Genomic DNA, 20,103 nt, shown 5'->3' with positions numbered 1-20,103 from the left:
TGCATACAGTATAAATACAGTAAAAAACCAAAAAGATTACTGTAAAAAAATACAGCAAGAAGAGTAAAAAAGAATACAGTATGATTACAGTTAGAATGGATAAAGAATACAGGATGACTATAGTAAGAATAGCAAAGGAATTAAGTATTTGAGGAGTCATGTTATCATGTTTTTATTGTGTTTTATTGTGTCAGTTAGCTGTATTTTATGAGTGATTATGGCTTAAATCAAAACAAACCAACTGCATTTTAATTGATGTTAATTGGAATGCAAAATAAGAAAACATGATTTTTGAAAAAATGTAAAAACAGAGTTATCTAATTTTGGAACCAAACTCTTCATATACAAAGAAAGAATGTAGCATGCATACAGTAAAAATACAATAAGAATACCGTATAATTACAGTAAAAAAGAAAAAAGAAAGAATACTGTACAAATACAGTAAGAATGGAAAAAAGAGCAGAATGTGACTATAGTACGGATACAGCATAAATGCAGTAAGAAAATATATGAATTATGAATTCATATAATATGAATTACTGTACAAATACAGTAAAAATGTAAAACAAAACCACGTAAATACAGTATGAACGCAAAAAAATATACAATATGATTAAGATATAAAATCAGTAATGAATGTAGTTGGGGCTTGTGAACTCCTGCAACTTAATTATATTCACTATGTACAGAATTTAAACGACCATCGAAAAATGAAGAAAGTGGGATGTCCTAAAGATGGTGGAAATTATGATGTTAAAAAATCTTCTCTGACGCCAGCACAGTCTAAAAACTTCACATGTTGATGAACTTCAGCGGTCAGGATCAATCTTCTGATAAGCTGTCTCCTGATACACAGTCTAAAACTTGTTACCGCTCGTTCTAATAAGATGTCAACACAATGCCTGTAAGCATTCTTATGTGAAAGAGTCATAAAGCTTGTCAGGTTGACTCATGAATGTAGACGTGATGTTGACCAGAGGTTTGTTACTGCAAACGCTTTACATTTGTTATTCTTCATTTATATTTGTGACCCAGACTGTGAAACCCCAGCTAAATCTACAGATATCCACATTAAATCACTCTACATCATGGAAACAACATTCTATGAAAAATACATTAATATCTTTAATAGATATTAAATATATATTTATATATGTAATAGATATCTAAAACTGCTAACGTTATGTCAAAGATAGAAATCAGACTGAAATTAATTATTGAAATCAAATGTAGATTCTTGTTATCATATTGTTAGATTACGAGACTTTTCAAATGTGTCAGGTGGAGCACCCTCTATCTTTTGTGCCAGCTTTTTATGTCCCCGGTTGTTTATCTCATTAAATTGAATTGATTTACATGATTTATTGCCAGTGACCGTATTATCGTGGCAATGGAAGAATGTGTTTGGCAGCGCTTCGCTGTGACGGGTGGATTAGCTGCGTTGGGCACCGTGTGGTGTGTGTAAATGGCTGCCAACACTTCAGGAGAGGGAGGGGGGTGTCAGAGCGGTCACATCCAAAACTAACAGGAGCATCATGTCCCGTGCCAGATCAAAGACCAACAATGAGCTTGAAGCTCCGCTCGGTTTGTGTTCGTGTATCGTAATAAAGGCGTGTGCAAAGCATCTTCTCTTATACAAGCCAGGGCTCTAGACTAACATTTGAGAGATGTGGCACCAGCCCGTAATTTTGTCATCTAAAGAATCCCTAAAACTTCATTCAGATGTGTTTAATACATTAATAAATCGATAAGAAATTAAAACAAATCATTGTTAATGATTTAATCATTTTACTGTATATTTACCACATATTTCTTAAAGCTACTTTCTTCCTTTAATTGTTGTGATCAACTCATAGAAGAGAACACAGTTTAATATCAGTGAGTGTTTTTGGGCCTGTCCTTGTTGTTTGATGAACATTATAAACAGATCTTTATTATGCTGTTGTATGCGCAATATACTGTAACACACATGCGTGTACAAAGATTCTTGTTAATATTTGAATTTTGATGTTATTTTGTGTTCATATGTCCGTTTCAGAGTAAGAAGTCGTGAAAGAGAACTGGAGTTTAGGATTTTGTGCTCTGACTCTCTGGGCGCGAGCATCTCAAACAACATGCGAGACCTGAAGGCTCTTAATAATTATTGTTTTGTATCTTAGCCGGGGAAATTCTTGTATTCTGCAGGCAGCAAAACATATTTGAGTTGCAAGATAGAGCGCTTCACTCGTTTGTTCTGTCGGTCCTTCTGCTTCATCGTTGCATTTAATGCGCCTCTTACAGCGCCGCATTACACCTTTGGGGAAGGGGCACTGAAAGACAAGTCAATGGTTGAAGAAGGGGAGACGAAATGAGTGACTGAATGTGCAATAGATTTCTGCGCATTAAACCGGTGCGACCATTAAGAAAAACTGGTCGCATTGGCAGTTAAAATAGTCGCAAAATTTGACCATAGAGCCCTTTAAGGGAATGACTTTAATTAACACTTTTTTGTCAAGGTGGCAAATTTGTATGAATTTGTATGGTTTAATACGATCTACTTAGCGTTATATTCACTTCTCGTTAGAGATGCAGCGATATATCGGCCAATAATCAGTTTCAATTGACAAAAGCAATTTTTCACACTATCAGTCGATGGTTTAAAAATGGCCGATATATCCTGTCAATCAGAAGAGGACAGAAAAATGTGATGAATTTGTGCTCTGTAAATAGAAAACCTTAAAGTGGAGGTAACATGATATTTTTGGCTTCTCTAGCTTAACATGGTCAACTTGTTAAAAAACTAGATGTTATATAAACGGTGGATATTACGCTGGATTTGGAGTTGGTTTGAAACTGATAAATGGCAAGAAAGATGCCGGACATGAACCGCACGTGGTGTGTTTTGTTGGCAATCCGCTTGTACGTGCGTAATGTAAACTACTTAAACTCATAGTGAATCAATGCGATGATGTATTGTGTGCTCGTGCTGTAGTCCTGCCCACCTCCAGGAGTTTGTCCTTTTTATAAATTTGATCAAACTAAATACTGTAAAAGCACTCAAGATGAATATGAGATTAGAAGAAACTGTGTGTGTTACCTTATCTTAAGAAACATCACCAGTTTGATGTTAAATATTAATAGGTGTATATATTTATTATTAACTTCCAGAAAGTTAAGAAATATTGATTTAATCTTCAGGATTGCTATCACTGAATAATGGGCTATTGCTGGAGAAATGTACTATGTGTGCATCTCTACATTTCACCTTGAAAAAGAGTTAGGAATGTCTGTGAGACCAGGGTGAAGATAACATAACATAAATGCCATTATCTGCCTTTCAGCAAAACACGTCTAGACGTCCAGACAATTTGAATATTAAAACCATGATTTGATATATATTCATATAACCCAACATCCCTTGATCTGTGATTCTGATAAACGGTTGTTGTGATACAGACTCTCTTGTGTGGTTGACGATTGTTGAATTTTTACAAGGTGTGGAACTCCCAAAGGTCCTTAATCCTTGAGACATTGTCCTGTTGTGTGTGTGTGCGCTCACAGATGCCCTTCAGTATTGGATGGTGGGGGTATTTACTCATCCCGTCATGCCAACGGGCCCAGAAGGGGGCGGCTTTACTGCCAGCTCACTTCCTCCCCCGCACACCAACCTGCCGTGGATTGGCCAGAGTAGAGTCTCTTTATCTTTCTGCTATTCCTTCTCGCTTCCTCGGCCAAACGTTCTCCGTTTCCCTGTGTCGCTGCCGAAGTTGGAACCACACAAACTTTGTCAACGGAGACTCCATACGTACACGCTGCCAGCGACTTGACACCCATGAGAATGCAGCCGTCGGTTTGTCTGAGCAGATGGCTGCTGGTTTGAGCTGCAGACACGTTTAGATGCGGCCCTCTTTATTTCTGCAGCGGTTGACCAGAAAAAGGTTTTTAATGGTTAATATTGATGTTTAGATGATGTCTACACGACAGCACGGCTTCTTGATGACAATTGAGACGTCTACAGAATTGCTAAAAGCACCCAATCGCGTTTTACATTCACTACATTTTACATTTAGTCATTTAGCAGAACATTTTATCCAAAGCGACTTACAGAGAGTTCAGGCAGCAATAATCGATATGTCATACAGGAGCAATAATACAATAGGTGCTAATACAAAATTACTATTTTCAACAAAAGCTAGACCACTACCTGTTGAGAGAATGGAGTTGTGATGATTAACAGTCGTCAGTGAATAAGAATTCACATGAGATAAAAAGTCATTTGGTTTGAAATATTGAGATTTGTCTTTTGCTTTTCTTTATTCAGGCGTCGAAGGATCTGAAACAGTACGACAATAAAATCATCGAGTGCACGTTTGTGAATAACAGCTGGGTGTTCATGAGACAGCGGGTCGACAAGAGCTTCCCCAACTCATACGACACGGCCATGGGTGAGAATTCCTCATCACTCACGTTACCTTCACATGTTCTGTCGACAGTTCAGCAGTGTTTCAGTGATCCAGCGAGAGCTTAATGTTGTTTTCTTTCTCCCGACAGCCGTGTGCAACAGCATCCAGCATCCCGTCACTAAAGAGATCCTCTTTGAGTTCCTGGACAGATGCGCTCAGATGCGGTCGCGCAAGCACCCGGCCGACTCCGAGCTCATGCCTCCACCGCCGCCAAAGAGAGCCAACCTCAGCGCCCCATAATCCCTCACCGCTACAGAAATCAGCCATATTTTTTTATTCTGGAAACGTTCAGCAAGAGAGGAGAGACTTTTGGAGAATGTTTTGCTTTCTGACCTCACTGAGTGAATCTATTTAAAAAACAAACTCATACAGAATTGTTCAGAGTTTCAACATTGAGTGTTGAGACGTGCTCTTATTTAAGAGAATAAAGAGAAAAAATGGATCGATTGCATTTGGTTTCTTTTTTTTATAGATTTGTATTTGTTACTGTCAGCGTTTGCTGTTTGTTTGTTTGTTTGTATGTTTTTACCGAAACACTGAAGTTGCAGATTTACAGTCACATGTCGCATCACTAATTTAATACATTTTTCAGATAATACATTGTAGAATTTTTGCAATAATACATAAATTGATGTTTTGAACAGAACAGTGTGTTGTATCTTACTTTGCTTGGGTGTCGAGCTGTAGAACGATTCTTTGCGATTTATCACATCCAGAATAAACGTTTGTGTTTACATAATGCATGTGTGTGCAATTTGGATATTAATTTTGTATATATAAACATATACAAATATAAAATCTATAAATTTACTATAAATTTAAATTTATACGACATGAAGCGGGGTGGCCGTTACAACTCTGGTGTGCATTAACTTTCGATAATTGAACAGACCGGAGTCAATTATACCGCTTATACCACAGTTACCACATCACAAGTAATTTTAAGGTGTTTTATTTCACGAGATTTGATATGTTTGCCGCGCTTCTAAAACTACTTTGAGTGGGGGACTATTTTTTCATCCGATACTGCCGATAATTCCATGACTTCATTTTAAAGGCTTGGGAGAGAGTGCGCATGCACAAGTGATTGTAGTAATGACAAAACCCTGCGACAAGTAGCATTTTCAAAATTTATAAATTACTTTGATGGTATTTTAGTTACAAGCATGATGTAAAAAAACAGAACTTGTATTCAATCGGATGTTTAATTATTCCTTTAGTGCCAGCTGCAGTTCAGTTGCATAGAAAGCTCACAGGTGGTTGTTTAAAGCGTTTGCCCCCCTCTCTTTCTAGCTCTTCAGCAGACATATTTTTTCTTTTAAGCCAATAGTTGAACACATTTACTGCTCAAGCTGTTGTCTTTTTGTGTTTTTTTCGTGTTTTCTACATTCAATCTTGTCTAGTTGTTCTTCGGTGAACGTTTCATGACGTTTGCTAATGCTGGGTGCCTCTAATGTTCGCTTTTTTTCATCTTCTGGCGTCAAGTACAACTTTCGCCCAATTCCCGAATTCTTTGTATTTTCCATGAATATTAAAAGTTATTTCTCGAAATTTAAATCGTATTTAATGTTGTTTGTGGTGGACTGTAGCTACAGTTTAAATCCGTTATATCGGTTAAACTTGGCGCAGTGATATTGAACAGTTATCTGATCTGAGACTATACTTCATAGGTTTGCGTTTGACTGAAAAATAATGCACACCTGTAGAACCTTCGTCAGCCAATCAGAATCAAGCATTGCACAGCCACATGATATATATATATATATATATATACATGCAAATATTTTCTAAATATATACATTGATGTTTATGTGTTTATAATTACAAAATGAATATGCAAGTGCACACACATATTATGTAAACACAAGCGTTTATTCTGGATGCGATTAATCACGATTAAACAGTCCTTGAAAGATGAACAAAATGTTACTGAACTACTTCTGTGTGTTAACAAATGGAAGGCTAAGATTGTTTCTGATCATTTGCTTCATTTTTGTTTTGGATTTGTTTGAAGATCTATTAAAGCAATAATTGTGAAATCATCAAAATTGGTTTAAATGTGACAGATGTGCCAGAATCTTGCGCACAAACTGATTCCTGACTTTTGAGAGAGCTTTTGAACAGCTGATCATGGTGGTGAATTGATTCGGTTTATATTCAGCCTTTCTTGAAGGGTTCATCAGCTTTTATGGACTTCCCTACATGGATATACATATAGAATCTGAGCGTTGACATAATTTGAGATAAATGTGCGACAGCTGTATTTCTGTCTTGAGAAATGTCATCATTTTTGTAATTGATCTGCCGCATCTCAACTCAACGCCAGCATGCTGAACGCAGAGAAAATGAGACACTCTCTGAAAATTCTTTGACTCTGTAGCGTCTCATCAAGTGTTTACAATATTGAGATCCACACATGTGAGATGACATTATCTCCCGTCCCTGGAGGAGTGAGTCACACCTAACATTCATGACTCTCTCTCTCTTGTGCCGGTTAGAATTGTTTCCAGAAAAGAATATCTGAAATGTGATGCTATAAAGCCGTTTCGAGCTGATCTGCATGTTGCCCGTGATTAGATTTTGATTGCAGCTCGTATCACTTTACTGACGGCTTTATGAGGCCTCCAAACGCTCATCCAGATGATGGAAACACACGGTGAGAACCAAACGCCCGCTTCAAGCTGAATCTGCCTGATAGAGAGGAATGCGGACATTCATTTTTAAAGTCAACATGACGTGGAAATGAATCTTAGCTTTTATAAACACATTACTTGCTCTCTGTTGAAACGCTGGCCAACATTCATGCATGCAAATGAATCCAAAGGAAGAAACTAAGTGTTTTCATCACTTTTCTAAGAATACTCGATCTGACTTTTCCAATGACATCACCTACCAACACAACTGGTACAGATTGTAGCTTTAAAGACAAGTTCTTTTCCAACTTTTCACCCCACCTTTGTCCAAACCCCACCCCTCACATGACATGTCAGCCAAAAGTTAATGGAAATGCCAATTGTTTTATGCAATAAATGGTTTCGGATCATTCTTGGGCAGTTGTTATAGTTTAACTTTGCATTTTATTTATTATTTCTTTAAGATTATTAGTTTTTAAGTTAATATTTATCAACTTTCATTTGATTATTTATTTATTTATTTTTTATGTTGGCATTCTAAGATTCATTAATTTGTGTTTTAGTTTTGTTTACTATTATAATTTTGGTGCTTATTTCAGTCTATTTCTGAGGCAACATTTACATTTTCTATTTAATTGATTTTTAAGAATATTTTTTTCAATAAACAGAAATGCTTTCAAAGTTTTAAATAAAGGAAAATTAAATAACCTTGTTCTTGGGTGGAGATGTTTTATGGTATGTTTATCTCCCCAGCCCCTTTATTCCTGTTACTTAAATCTATATTGAAATGAATGAATTAAGAAATGACTGGACATTTTCACTTTTGATTTCGATTCAGTTGTTCAACTACAGTGCATCTAAAACCAACCAAACTGCAATTTTGTGATTTGATTCTGGAGATTCCGAGTCTCTTTTCCTCATCTGTTGTTTGGAGGAGAGTCCGGAGCAGGTGGCTGCCGATCGGCGTGTGAGATTCTGATCTAACGGGTACTCACAGAGAGATTTTACACCGGACTGCATTCATGTGAACGCGCCTCCCCAGAGTTCTCTTTCCAAACAGAATGTATTAAACAGAAATGGATGATGCATTTCTCCTCTTTGAAGTGTCTCTCAGTAAAAGACATTTTGTCCTGAAACAAGTTCAGAGGCACATTTGTTTTGTGTGAAAATATTCTTCACACGTCATTGTGATGTGATATGGTCCTTTGCCTGTAATTGTCATTCACGAGAATCACGTTTTTTACTGTACTGTAATGTTCTGAATTAAACTAAGTATAAACTTCCTTTTTAGACTTAACAAGTTTCAAGTCGCTCTTCATTTAATCTCATTGATGTATAGGAGAAAATGGTGAGAAAGAGATCTCATCTGCAATTTGTTTTATAAGATCAAAATTGTGCTTTCATCATTTGTTTTTATTTCAGTATATGGCTTTGCTTATAAACAAGCCGTAAACGTGTCATTAGAATAAGTGCGAGAGCAAAGGAGAAAGCTGATGTATAGTAACAGGTGTGTGTGTGGGGTTTAAGGGATTAGTGACACATCTTCACATCATTATGAAGTTGATTTAGCCACTTACGGCATTTCTCTGCCCACTTGACTGCATCAGAGAGCCCATCTCGTTCACAGCCATGAAGATGAAGCATCTCATTAATAACAATCCGGTTGCCATGACAGCAAAGTGTATGATCCTTGTTATCACGGTGTGTTTATGTATTTAAAATCAGGAGAGACGCTCTAAATGGTCTGCACAGAGAGTTGGACACAGCATGTGATCGTGTTGTCTTCTGAGGGGCCGATGAGCCGAGATGAGGTTTTATATCCCCATTCATATCATCTGTACACAATAACACACTGTATCTGCCCAAGTTATCAGCAGCTGGACAATTCTCAAAGCCACAGTTCGCCAAAAAATAAAGGAAGATATTTCGAGAAATGTCTCAGTGGTTTTGTGTTCAAACAACGGAAGTCAAGGGGGGTTCAGTGTTGTTGTTCTTCAGAATATTTTCTTTTGTAATTCTGCAGAAGAAATAGAGGTTTGGAAGTGACCTTGGAGTGTGACAGAATGATTACTTTTACAGCAACAGTTAACGGCAAATGAATTTTGTCATTATTTACTTTCATTAAAAAAAACACATTAAAATGAAATTATTTGAATACTGGCAGTGCGTCTGTCAAACAGCTGACAAGCACCATGACCTCTGAACTCAAACCATGAATGTTGAACAGTTTTTTCTAGTTTGACCGAGCCAGTCCCCATTCACTTTCATTATATGCAGAGCTGGCACACATTCTTTACCAGATCCTTTCTTGTGTTTGATGAAAGAAAAAAAATTATATGCAAATATATGTAAAACAATGTTAAAGCGAATAAATTTGACACTTTCATTTCGTTTTAGTTAAAACTGTTTCTTTAAGACAGGGTTGGTGTGTTGGCCATTAAAGGATCCGGCACACGATTCAATTATTTAAAAAAATTCAAGGTACGGACAACACAAATAAACTAAACAAAATGTTGTTTATATGAGAGAAATGTCCATCATTGAGGTTAAACTGTTGGAAGACATCTTTCTCCAATAGCACATAACAGAAGTTTCTACAGTAGTTCTTATAATGCCAAATCAGATCACAGGTGTGGGAGGAGTCCCTGGTCTTCACATATTATTCATATTGTTTTTAATGTTTGGGTGTTGGGTGAGAGAAGAGAAGACAGAGGGTGGGTGTGATATTTATTTAATCTTATACTGTGTGATTTAAGATACACATTATTGCACGACTGGACGTCCCGCTCATCTAACACACCTGATTTTACTCATCATATCATCACTCAACTAAATGAGTCTAAACCTGTCAATAATGACTGTACGACTTTAAAACGTTTACATTAGAAGCACCATTACAAAGCACAAACGCAAATAGTTTAAAAAAGAACGATAATAAGAATTGAAATAGAAATTCTAAATGTTTTTTTTTACTTGTATTCATTTATATTATATTAATTTAATTTAATTTATACATTTATTTCTGTATAAATGAATATCAGCTTGAGCATTGCCAATAATCAGCAGTATATGAGAAAGACATTGCAAGATTAGTAATGCTGTTCACACCACATTCCTGCCCCAGTTGTAGGGGTGATCATTTGTCTCCTCAAAAAATTGTTGTTATGATATCAGAATCTGAAAATGAACAATCAGAAAAAATAGTGCATATGTGCTAGTCCATTGTCAGAAGTGCAATTTATAAACATAACTATGTGTTCAAAGGTGTAAAAAAGAGTATAAGCATTTCATAAATGCGATATCTCCTTCAGCAAAGATGTGACGTCATCTTAGTTAAGCGTCAGCCGCCCTAGTGCTTAGAAAAGGAGTGAGGGAGGGAGCCGTTGGTTGCAGTTCACAATATTACAGCTAGATGCCGCTAAAATCTGACATGTGACGTGACGGCACCACTTTCAGCTCCAAACACTGATTCATGCAGTAAAACTACTTGGGTTAAGTACTGGCAAAAAGCAGTACATTTTCATTTATTTTACGGACATTTCCATTAATGCTTAAATCTACGTAGCCAACGTTAAATTCCTTCATAATAATTCAGTATATGTTCCCTACAGACTTTTTTAGTGTGCATCCATAACGAAATCCCAGATGACGAAACGGTGATTCATTTTTAACAGTTTATAAAAATATTGATGTGGGAGATTCTGTCTGGAGATTAGTTTACATTATATAGGGGCGGTTTCACGGACAGGAAAACAACGTTGACACATCTTAAAGTATACAAGTGCACTTGTTTTGTCTCAAAATGTACAACAGTAATTTTTTTTGTGAATTACACTTTTAGAAATCCTAATTTAACTAAAGCCTAGTCCTGGTTTAAACTAATCCCTGTCCGGGAGACTGCCCCTATGAGTTTATAAAAGTTTAGCTCAAATGTGTGATATGAATAAGGTCATCTGTGTTAATTCTGTCTAACGTCCAAAAACCCAACGTGAAACAAACTGAGGCTTGAACCAGGAAACAGTCCTTACATCAGGACTTCACGTGTTCATAAAGAGGAAAATGTCCCCTGCATGTGTGATCGTGTCTCCGGACCCCTTAATTCAGTTTTATAATCCCAAAATGTTTACAATGTCTGTCTCCTGTCGGCTACAAAAGTCTTAATTGAGAGTTTAAATTAACATTACTCAACTATGAAGAAGATTATTAACATCATTTCTAAACAGCTTATGGGTGCCAGAAGTGCTTTTGGTTTAATTTTGAAAACGGCTTAGAATAAACTCAATGATTTTCTTCTCAGTTTTTCATTGGTTTTATCTATCGGGCTTATTGTGGCAGACTCAAACAGAAACTACAGCATGTTGTGTGTGTGTCGGGAAATGATGCTCTGCCAGCGTTCTTCTCTTAAACAGCTACTCCTCCAGAATAACAAACAGTACTGTAGTCTACACACACCTGGAGCTTCACACACTGTGTGCTGCCTGTCATCTCACACCTAATATTGTTAATATTTTATATTTATGTGTTACTCTTCACTGCTTTGGCACTGCTACTCTCAATGTATAACATGCACAGCATCTAGGTATTTACAATACCTTGCGCTTTCATGCTTTACTTGATCAGAAACAAATACAAATACATACAAAAACATAAAATTGACTGTACCAGCTTCAATGAGATAAACATTATATTATTGATTTATCTTTATAAAAGTGCATCAGCACTGGGATTGAATATCGATTTCTAGAATGATGTAAGCAAGAATGGTGTTTGCAAAATATTTTTAATATTGACATGACAACCGAAGACAGTCAAACCACCTAGTGGTATAATGAACAGAACACAAAATCTAATGAAAATGTATATTACAGAATGAAATAAAAGACAATATAGAGTAGACGAGTCAAGGCGGTCAGAAGTGCACAATATTGCAGTAAACTCTTACTGTCCCAGTAAACACAGACAAACATTGTTAGTTAGTCAGCATTTTTAGTGTGATGTGATTTTGTGACAACGTTGTGACAGCTGCCGTTCCCAAAAGAGGAATATTATAGTTAAAGGTTCTGTGTGTAAGTTTCAGAGGCCACTATTGGCGATGTAGGAAATTGCAACCTACAGCTCCGATACCCCCCTCTCCCTTCCATTAGAGAAGCTACGGTTGCCGTCACAGGACAAAAGGGTTCCGTAAATGACAGCGGCCATTATCGGTGGTGTTGATAATAGCAATCTACATCTCACAGGCGAACAACAGACTGAAGTTACAGACACAGGACAGAGATGTCGTCGTCTGAGACAGCAGACAGTAACCTTTGCAAGTCAAGTGACAAGGTTTATTTACAAAGAAAAATAAATAAATTAAATTGACTTAACTCATTATTTACTCTAATCGATATAGTGAATATTATTGTTACTTGTTTAGCATTGTGTCAGTGATGTATTCGCTTATTTTGCATAGCATTTTTTGGGACGGTAACTTGGTTCGTAACTTACTGCCTATTGAAACAGCTTGCTAATGCTAAAGGCGTGTAATCTAACCGCGAAAGTCTTAGCAGACGTTTGGCATCACCCTAATTGATCAATTGTATCTTTTCAAATCTTCGTTGACACTGTATTATAGATAAACTATGCAACTTGGAAGTTTGGATTTTATCCTATCACTTATTAAATTACACATTTGTATGCACAGAAGCTAAGCAGTATTATAATATAATTTACACCCGATTTATGCAAATTATGATTGTAAAAATGATTTCTAACTTGAGTTGCACACGGCCATGCAAAAAGGAATTATAGTACAATTACAAAGTGCTAAAAACAAGAAAAAACTCACTTGAAGCTCATGCTCATCTATTAGCTAAAGCTATCAAACAAACAGTTTACTTATATTGCGGAAATTAGACAAACTTACCGGTCCAGCAGATAGCTGGCACCTTCGGCGTCGCTTAGCGAACCCTTTTCCTGCTTCAGTGTCCTCCATTTGGGAAAAGCCATGCCGATGTTTATTCGGGTTTTCTGCCGTTTTTTGTCTCGACTTCACCTTGCTGCGTCGTATTTTCTCGTATTTGCGCCATTATCGCAAATATTGCTTCTTACTGCAACAATGAACCGTTTATATTTCTAATAAAAAACACGACAAGTAAATGCTGTTATTGTTCTTCCTCTTCTTCTGCTAATCCTTCTATGTAGTCGCTTTGCAAGCTGCCTCAAAACACAGCCGAAGAAGAAGAACTAGTCCCGTGCATCCTTCGTTTTATGAAACGCGCTTAGTTTGTCCGTGTAGTGCTACTATAGAAACATGGTTGTGCACATTGATAAATTACATGTAAGGGTGTGCCCGCGGTGTATATACACAAATGGCTCATTGTAAGGTAATATAAACATTTCGGTTCATTTTTTAAGGTATTTCTTCACCACTCACAACATAGTTTTGTATTATATATTACATTTTGGTGAATAAATCCTTCAAAATCCTACACACTGTACCTTTAAAGTCACCGTGAACCGGAATTTTCGATCGTTGATACTTTCCTTATTTTGACGCATTTCAAATGTAATTTGCAAGAGAACAACAGTGGGCGTGGCTTTCTTCTTTCTCCTGATTTGATTGGATGTATTAAAACAGCCGTTTCATTTTGAAATGGAACTGGCACAAGTCTGGAAGTTGAAGGGGAGGGGTTAGCGGATTCTCCGCCCAATCCGTCAAATGTACGTCATTTAAGATGGATAATCATTACAGGAAGTGCATTTTCAGATTTTAATTAAAGATTATGAGGGCACTAAAAAGATATTTCATGATATTTCATGAAAAAAGAATGCAATTTAAAAAAATATAAAATATTTCACTGGGACTTTAAGTAAAATTATGGTTCTGTGGAAGTCGTACCTACTTATTTGGTACGTGCTGCTACGAATATGGCCCGTTCCAGATTCGTCTTCACAACGTGCCAGGACTCAGGCCTACTGCTCACGTTACAATAACGATCAATATGGCCCAATCCAAAATGTGTACCAAACATAAACCAGAACCCATGAATCCATTTTAAAAGCCATTTTCATCTAAAGGATCAGAATGTCCGATTATTTTCGAGCTCCTGTTAGAAGCCGAGTACTCACTCTCATTTATTTTTTATAGGAAAATAACCATTGTTTTACATAGTCTATATCATCCTATTTTTTACCACAAACAAAACAAAACATGTTTAATTTTCGTAAGTGAATATAGTTGAGCGAAGTTGCACTGCTTTTCAAAGATTTTAGGTCCGTTTGTAGAAACATGCGCACTGAAGATGGCCGTCTTTGCGCCTTCGTCTTTCACGTGAGCTGCGCGCGTTTAATGCACTTAGTTTTTGCCGCGCAGTTGCAGCACATTGGATAAATGCTCGAATGTGTTTGCAGCTTTACATTATGATATTTTGCATCTCGAGCCCCAGCTGTTCTCTGTTTCGCGTTTTCAAACCTTGTTCTGTGCGAACGAGTCGATTTTCAGACCTCTGGTTTACTCATGCAAGAATAAATGCGACGCACGGCCTCCTGTGGTCTATGACCTGAAAAGATACAGGTAACAGTCTTCCATTAGAAAGCAGGTGCTCTGGAAACTTCCACACCGCCCATGCGGCGCGCGCGCACTGTTGACTTCTTTTCATTTCTGACATTAAAGATGCTGCTCGTGCGTGTAGGTGGTCACGTGACGCGAGCTTCGTAATATATGATGCGCGCGGGGCAGAAGAGCATCTCATTCCCTCCACCCATGAGATGTGAGATGAGCATCTGAAGTGTCGTTCACTAGAGCTGCATCACTGCTGCATCCCTTCATCTCTCCATCTGTGAGGAGCACCTGCTCGAGCTATGTGAAGGTAAAACATCTTCACTTGATTTCTCCTGGACTGACATGCGTTTCTGTGGAGCACTTTTGCGACATTCAAAATTGTGAAAAGTAAATCTGTAAAAGTACATTTGAATCGATTTGAATTTCTCGCATTTTAAGAACTGCGCCTGTGACGCTGTCTTCTGTTTTTCTCACGCGCATTTCTTCACTTTAATAGAAGAAAAGTTTAAACGATGTGATTGTTCTTTTTTAAACGATCTCATATTTCCCAGGTTCATTTTGACTTTTTAAAAACTGAAATGTGCGTCTCTTATGATTTAAAAATGTATATTTTTAACCTGTTTGAAAATACAGAACATATAATAATATCATTGAATGATGTTATAACTGTGTAATTCAATGTTTGCTCAAATGAAAAAATTATCTGTAGGTTTATATATTAGAAAATACTGTAGTATGCAACAGAGTGCAGTATAATAATAACCAAATAAATGCAGTATTTTGTACATGTGGGATATGAAATATTCATTCCCGAAGTGATTTCTTTTTTCCGCTGACTAACCGGGTCTGCGAGTGTGTATTAGATAGAGTCATCTGTTGAGGATTGGGCGGGATCTGATATATTCTGTAATTAACTTCAGGAATATTGCTGTGGGTCGGCTCGTATTAATTATTCAGAGGCCGTCTCTTAGCCTAATAATCCCCCGGTGCCCAACAACGCGGGACGTAAGCAGGCGTACACTGAGGTCGACTGAGGGAACTTTTATCGGCGAGCTCGGCTACGCATCGATCCAGAGCCGTGCATCACAGTCGCTTGTATTTGAACAAACTTGTCTCTCCGTTTTTATCCAACAGTTTTCCTCAGAGCTCCTTCCATCATGCTGTTCCCCTCCTCGAAGTCCGACGTCAAAGGCGTTCTGGACGGAGTGGCGGAGACCACATTCAGGACCATCACATCCGGACTGCAGTTCTTGGGTTCCAACGACATCGGCTACGACGAGCAGATCGTGGATGGCGTCTTCTCCAAAGGCGGATATGCGCTGCACAAGCCGCCATCAGCATACCGCCGGAGCTCTTTCTCCGGTAAGGTGGGACCGGACGAGGAGCTCATCCTGAAGGGCATCCCGTTCTATCCCACCAACGGCTCGGATGGGTTGGGGAACTGGAGCCTGGGGGAAGACGGGAGCAGCCTGCAGTGCGGCGAGAACTTCATGGACATGGAATGCTTCATGATTCTGACCCCGAGTCAGCAGCTGGCGGTGGCCGTGCTGTCTCTCACGCTGGGCACTTTCACGGTGCTGGAGAACCTGGTGGTCCTGTGCGTCATCCTGCAGTCCCGTACTCTCCGCTGCAGGCCGTCCTACCATTTCATCGGCAGCCTGGCCATCGCCGACCTGCTGGGCAGCGTGATCTTCGTTTACAGCTTCTTGGACTTCCACGTGTTCCACCGTAAGGACAGTCCCAACGTGTTCCTGTTTAAACTGGCCGGCGTGACGGCCTCCTTCACCGCCTCGGTGGGAAGTCTCTTCCTCACCGCCATCGACCGCTACGTGTCCATTCACCGGCCGCTGGCGTACAGGCAGATCGTGACACGCACCAGGGCGGTGATCGCCTTCTGCATGATGTGGGTGATCTCGGTGGTGATCGCCGTGCTGCCGCTGCTGGGCTGGAACTGCAAGCGGCTCAACTCGGTGTGCTCGGACATCTTCCCGCTGATCGACGAGAACTACCTGATGTTCTGGATCGGCGTGACCAGCGTGCTGGTGCTCTTCATCTTTTACGCCTACATGTACATACTGTGGAAGGCGCACCACCACGCCGTGAGGATGCTGAGGCGCACGTCGCAGAAGAGCCTGGTGGTGCACTCGGCCGACGGCACCAAGGTGCATGCGGCCAGGCCGGATCAGGCCCGCATGGACATCCGCTTGGCCAAGACGCTGGTGCTGATCCTGGCGGTGCTGGTGATCTGCTGGGGGCCTCTGTTGGCCATCATGGTGTACGACCTGTTCTGGCGGATGGACGACAACATCAAGACGGTGTTCGCCTTCTGCACCATGCTGACGCTGCTCAACTCCACCGTTAACCCCATCATCTACGCTCTGAGGAGCAAAGACATGCGGCGGGCCTTCCGTGCCACCTGCCGGGGCTGCAGGAGTACCTCCGGCACAACTCTGCCGCTGGACAACAGCCTGGAGTCGGATTATCAGAACAGACATCAGCACCTCGCTACCGGCCGAGCGGCCGAGAGCTGCGTCAAGACCACTGTGAAAATAGCCAAGCTGACCATGTCCGTTTCGGCCGAGACGTCCGCCGAAGCTGTCTGAGCGTCCGGACGGTGGAAGTGCCAAACCTTTCTCTGAACTCCATACGTCGGGGCTTCTTCCGTTTGGTTTTCATCGTTTGCCGTTCAACTGGAGATGTGTGGATGTCGTGTGTGCTTTGTTAAAGTTGACTCTATTTTTATACTTTACAACTTTCGGTTCTGAACAATGAAATCTTCTCACATGGGAATAAGGGGCTAATGATCTTTTCGATATGAACATTTAAATATGTATAAATGTGTGCGGCGGTGAACCATGAAAGAGTCTAGTTGTTTATTTTGTCTAGGATTCATATATTGTACAGTTATGATGAAGGAAGGTGTAATTTGTTTGGTTTGTTTGGTATTCTGTCGTGTTTACTAATATTTATGTGGGCCGTAGGTCCATGAAATGACACTTTACATGTTGTGAAGACGATGAAAAATCAACATGGTTTTCAAATAACTTTTTCAAAGGATAGACGAATAACAACGATCACAATAATGTTGTGTTGAGTGGAACTTCTGCTGGTGTGTTTTTCAGTTGTAGGTGAAAATATTTTACAAACCCCTGAGAAAATGCCCATGAAAACATCTTGTGCTTCAGTATCAGTCTGTAAATATCATGATTGTACAGTAATTATTCCTCCAACTGTGATGTGGTGTGATGGATCCGTTCAAAAGTATACATGTTATTAAAGCTTAAAATCATAAAGTGGCTTTCGTCCCAAAGTTGTTCTATAAAGTCTGTCTCGAGGTGACGAGTCTCAAAATGCAAAACTTTGTGGCTGCTCGCACATGTGTGTATCACTATTTGATCCATTTCAAGTTTTCTTTTTAATAAAGTCTGTTCTGACCACTGTCATCGTGTATGGAATACTTTATATAAATCTGCTGTAAACCTGTAAAAGTGTTCCCTTTGAGCTCAACTTTTATCTTATGAGAATAATGGAAATGTCTCTGGCCCCATCAAGTGGAGCGTTTATGAACTAAAGATTCATTTCTTTAACATTTCTCCTTACTGCGAATGAACATTTTATTATTACGTAGGAAAAATAAAATAGGTATACTACAAGTTTAGGTCTCATTATGAAAATGTATACTGTTGTTGCCTTGAATTAACATACTTAAATCTTCACTGTAATGTTTAAAAAAATAAATGGCATATTTTGATGAGTTTAAGCAGCCTAATGCAAAAAATCATACTAAGATTCTATTCTATTAATATTTGTATATTTATAAAATAAATGATATATTCAAAATACATATTTCTACATTCATACTTTGCAGAGGTCTATTGGAAGTTAAGTTTGGACCACATGATGTTTGTTTGTTTTAGCCGCTGAAACATCTATTGATTACATAATTATTGTAAGATCATTTATTCAAATATGCAATTGATTTAAATAGCCGTCTAATACGTTACAATAAAGTGATCGATATGTAGGGCCTATATAAACCTTCACAGAAGCAAATGATAACGGGTGAGTGAAAATGTTGAATACTGTACCATAAACTACAAAAACTTTATATATTAAGTGTATTTAACTGATGTCTATTTACACAGAGATTTATTTTTCATTTTTTCTTAACATAGAAACTCATTGTAAGAAAACCTGATTTAATATCCTGAGCTCAGAACACTGAGTTTTTCTTACATCATCTCCCTGTACTGCATTACAGGAGAAACATTTACTGTATCATCGCTAAATGTGCTGAGACAGTGAAACAGTCTAAAGAACGTCTTTTAGCAACTCATTGATCCCAAATACTCTATACATATAAAAGTATAAACAACTTTATGATTTATGCCAAACTTTTCCCCATAGACAAGTATATTCAAGTTAAGCTGTGTTAAGCATTTTCCTTAATGCACTTTCACAAACAAGTGAAGTGTGAGAGATCTCTGGTTGTTCTTTTAGTCCATTAGGACACAATATTTTCTCACAATAAGCATTTTAACTGTTAAATGTAATGTTTAATGTATTATAATGAAGCTGTGTGTTTGTGTGACACTGCAGAATGACTGCGGTCATTAGAGACGACCACAGACGAGTGACAGATCTGAATCAACAGGTGCTTTTATTTATAATAGTTTAAAAGCTCAAGTTCTGCAAAACAACACAATTCAAAACATACAAATATTTTAGACATTACAATTCAATGAGTTCAATAACACTTTGCACACACACAGTAGAACTTGTTGTTTTAAGATAGAAAATCCACCTTTCTTAACAGAGCTGTGATATGTTACAAAAACGTCTTGGTTACGTATGTAACCTCAGTTCCCTGATGGAGGGAACGAGACGTTGTGTCGAGAACGACAGATGGGGTTGCCTATGGAAAAACGCCACAACGCTGTATCGCGTCACAATCTCAGCGAAGCGACGGTAACGGGCCTTGGCGTGTCAGCTCGAAGCTTCTTAAACTGTAACCTTACAGTGTGGTGGTCGGGGGGGTTCCAGAGCTTTCTTGGAGAAAGATGGGTACAGCCCTGACCGGTAACCTTTCACAGACGGGGCCTTAGCTCTCTACTGGCGAGAGGCCGTCCGGCTCGGGTTTACACCGGGTGAGTGCAACTCTTAATCAGAGAAGCGCTGCAGAGGCCACCTCCTACCCGCGGGGAGGAATATGGTGGATATAAGTATGGTCTCGTCCTTGGAGGAGAACTCATGGAATGTGCGGACTGGGTAGTTAACCGCGAGGTGGAGGTCCACCTGGGGAAGCGCATGGGTTACCATGTGTGAGAACCATTGTCATGAGGGTATAGCAGACAGAACAGCCCACGGGGGGGGGGTGTTACTGCGTCTGATAGCACCAGGCCGGTTAGAACTATCTGTGATAGGTGATCTCAACAACCCCCAGTGGGTGCTTGCTTAGTGATGGATGGATTGCCTGTTCTTAACC

At 39.0% G+C, this 20,103-nt stretch overlaps 2 protein-coding genes across 2 annotated transcripts in view; both read left to right on the top strand.

Moving 5' to 3' along the window:
• rngtt (RNA guanylyltransferase and 5'-phosphatase) overlaps positions 1 to 5,088 on the top strand; it is a 90,402-nt gene extending 85,314 nt beyond the window's left edge. Inside the window, exons 15-16 of the mRNA XM_056763602.1 lie at positions 4,301 to 4,424; positions 4,531 to 5,088. Of these exons, the coding sequence (XP_056619580.1) occupies positions 4,301 to 4,424; positions 4,531 to 4,682 (276 nt within the window). The 3' untranslated portion in view covers positions 4,683 to 5,088. The remainder of the gene's footprint in view (positions 1 to 4,300; positions 4,425 to 4,530) is intronic.
• Positions 5,089 to 14,747: 9,659 nt separating this feature from the next.
• cnr1 (cannabinoid receptor 1) lies at positions 14,748 to 18,058 on the top strand. Its single transcript, XM_056763683.1, has 2 exons — positions 14,748 to 14,925; positions 15,753 to 18,058. Exon 2 carries the CDS (start codon positions 15,776 to 15,778, stop codon positions 17,219 to 17,221), a length of 1,446 nt encoding a protein of 481 aa, XP_056619661.1. The 5' UTR covers positions 14,748 to 14,925; positions 15,753 to 15,775; the 3' UTR covers positions 17,222 to 18,058.
• The last annotated feature ends 2,045 nt before the right edge of the window (positions 18,059 to 20,103 follow it).

This window comes from Triplophysa dalaica, chromosome 13, assembly GCF_015846415.1.
Source record: "Triplophysa dalaica isolate WHDGS20190420 chromosome 13, ASM1584641v1, whole genome shotgun sequence".
Lineage (NCBI taxonomy): Eukaryota > Metazoa > Chordata > Actinopteri > Cypriniformes > Nemacheilidae > Triplophysa > Triplophysa dalaica.
Note: the sequence above shows the minus strand (reverse complement) of the source record. Positions and strands in the feature narration are given on the sequence as shown.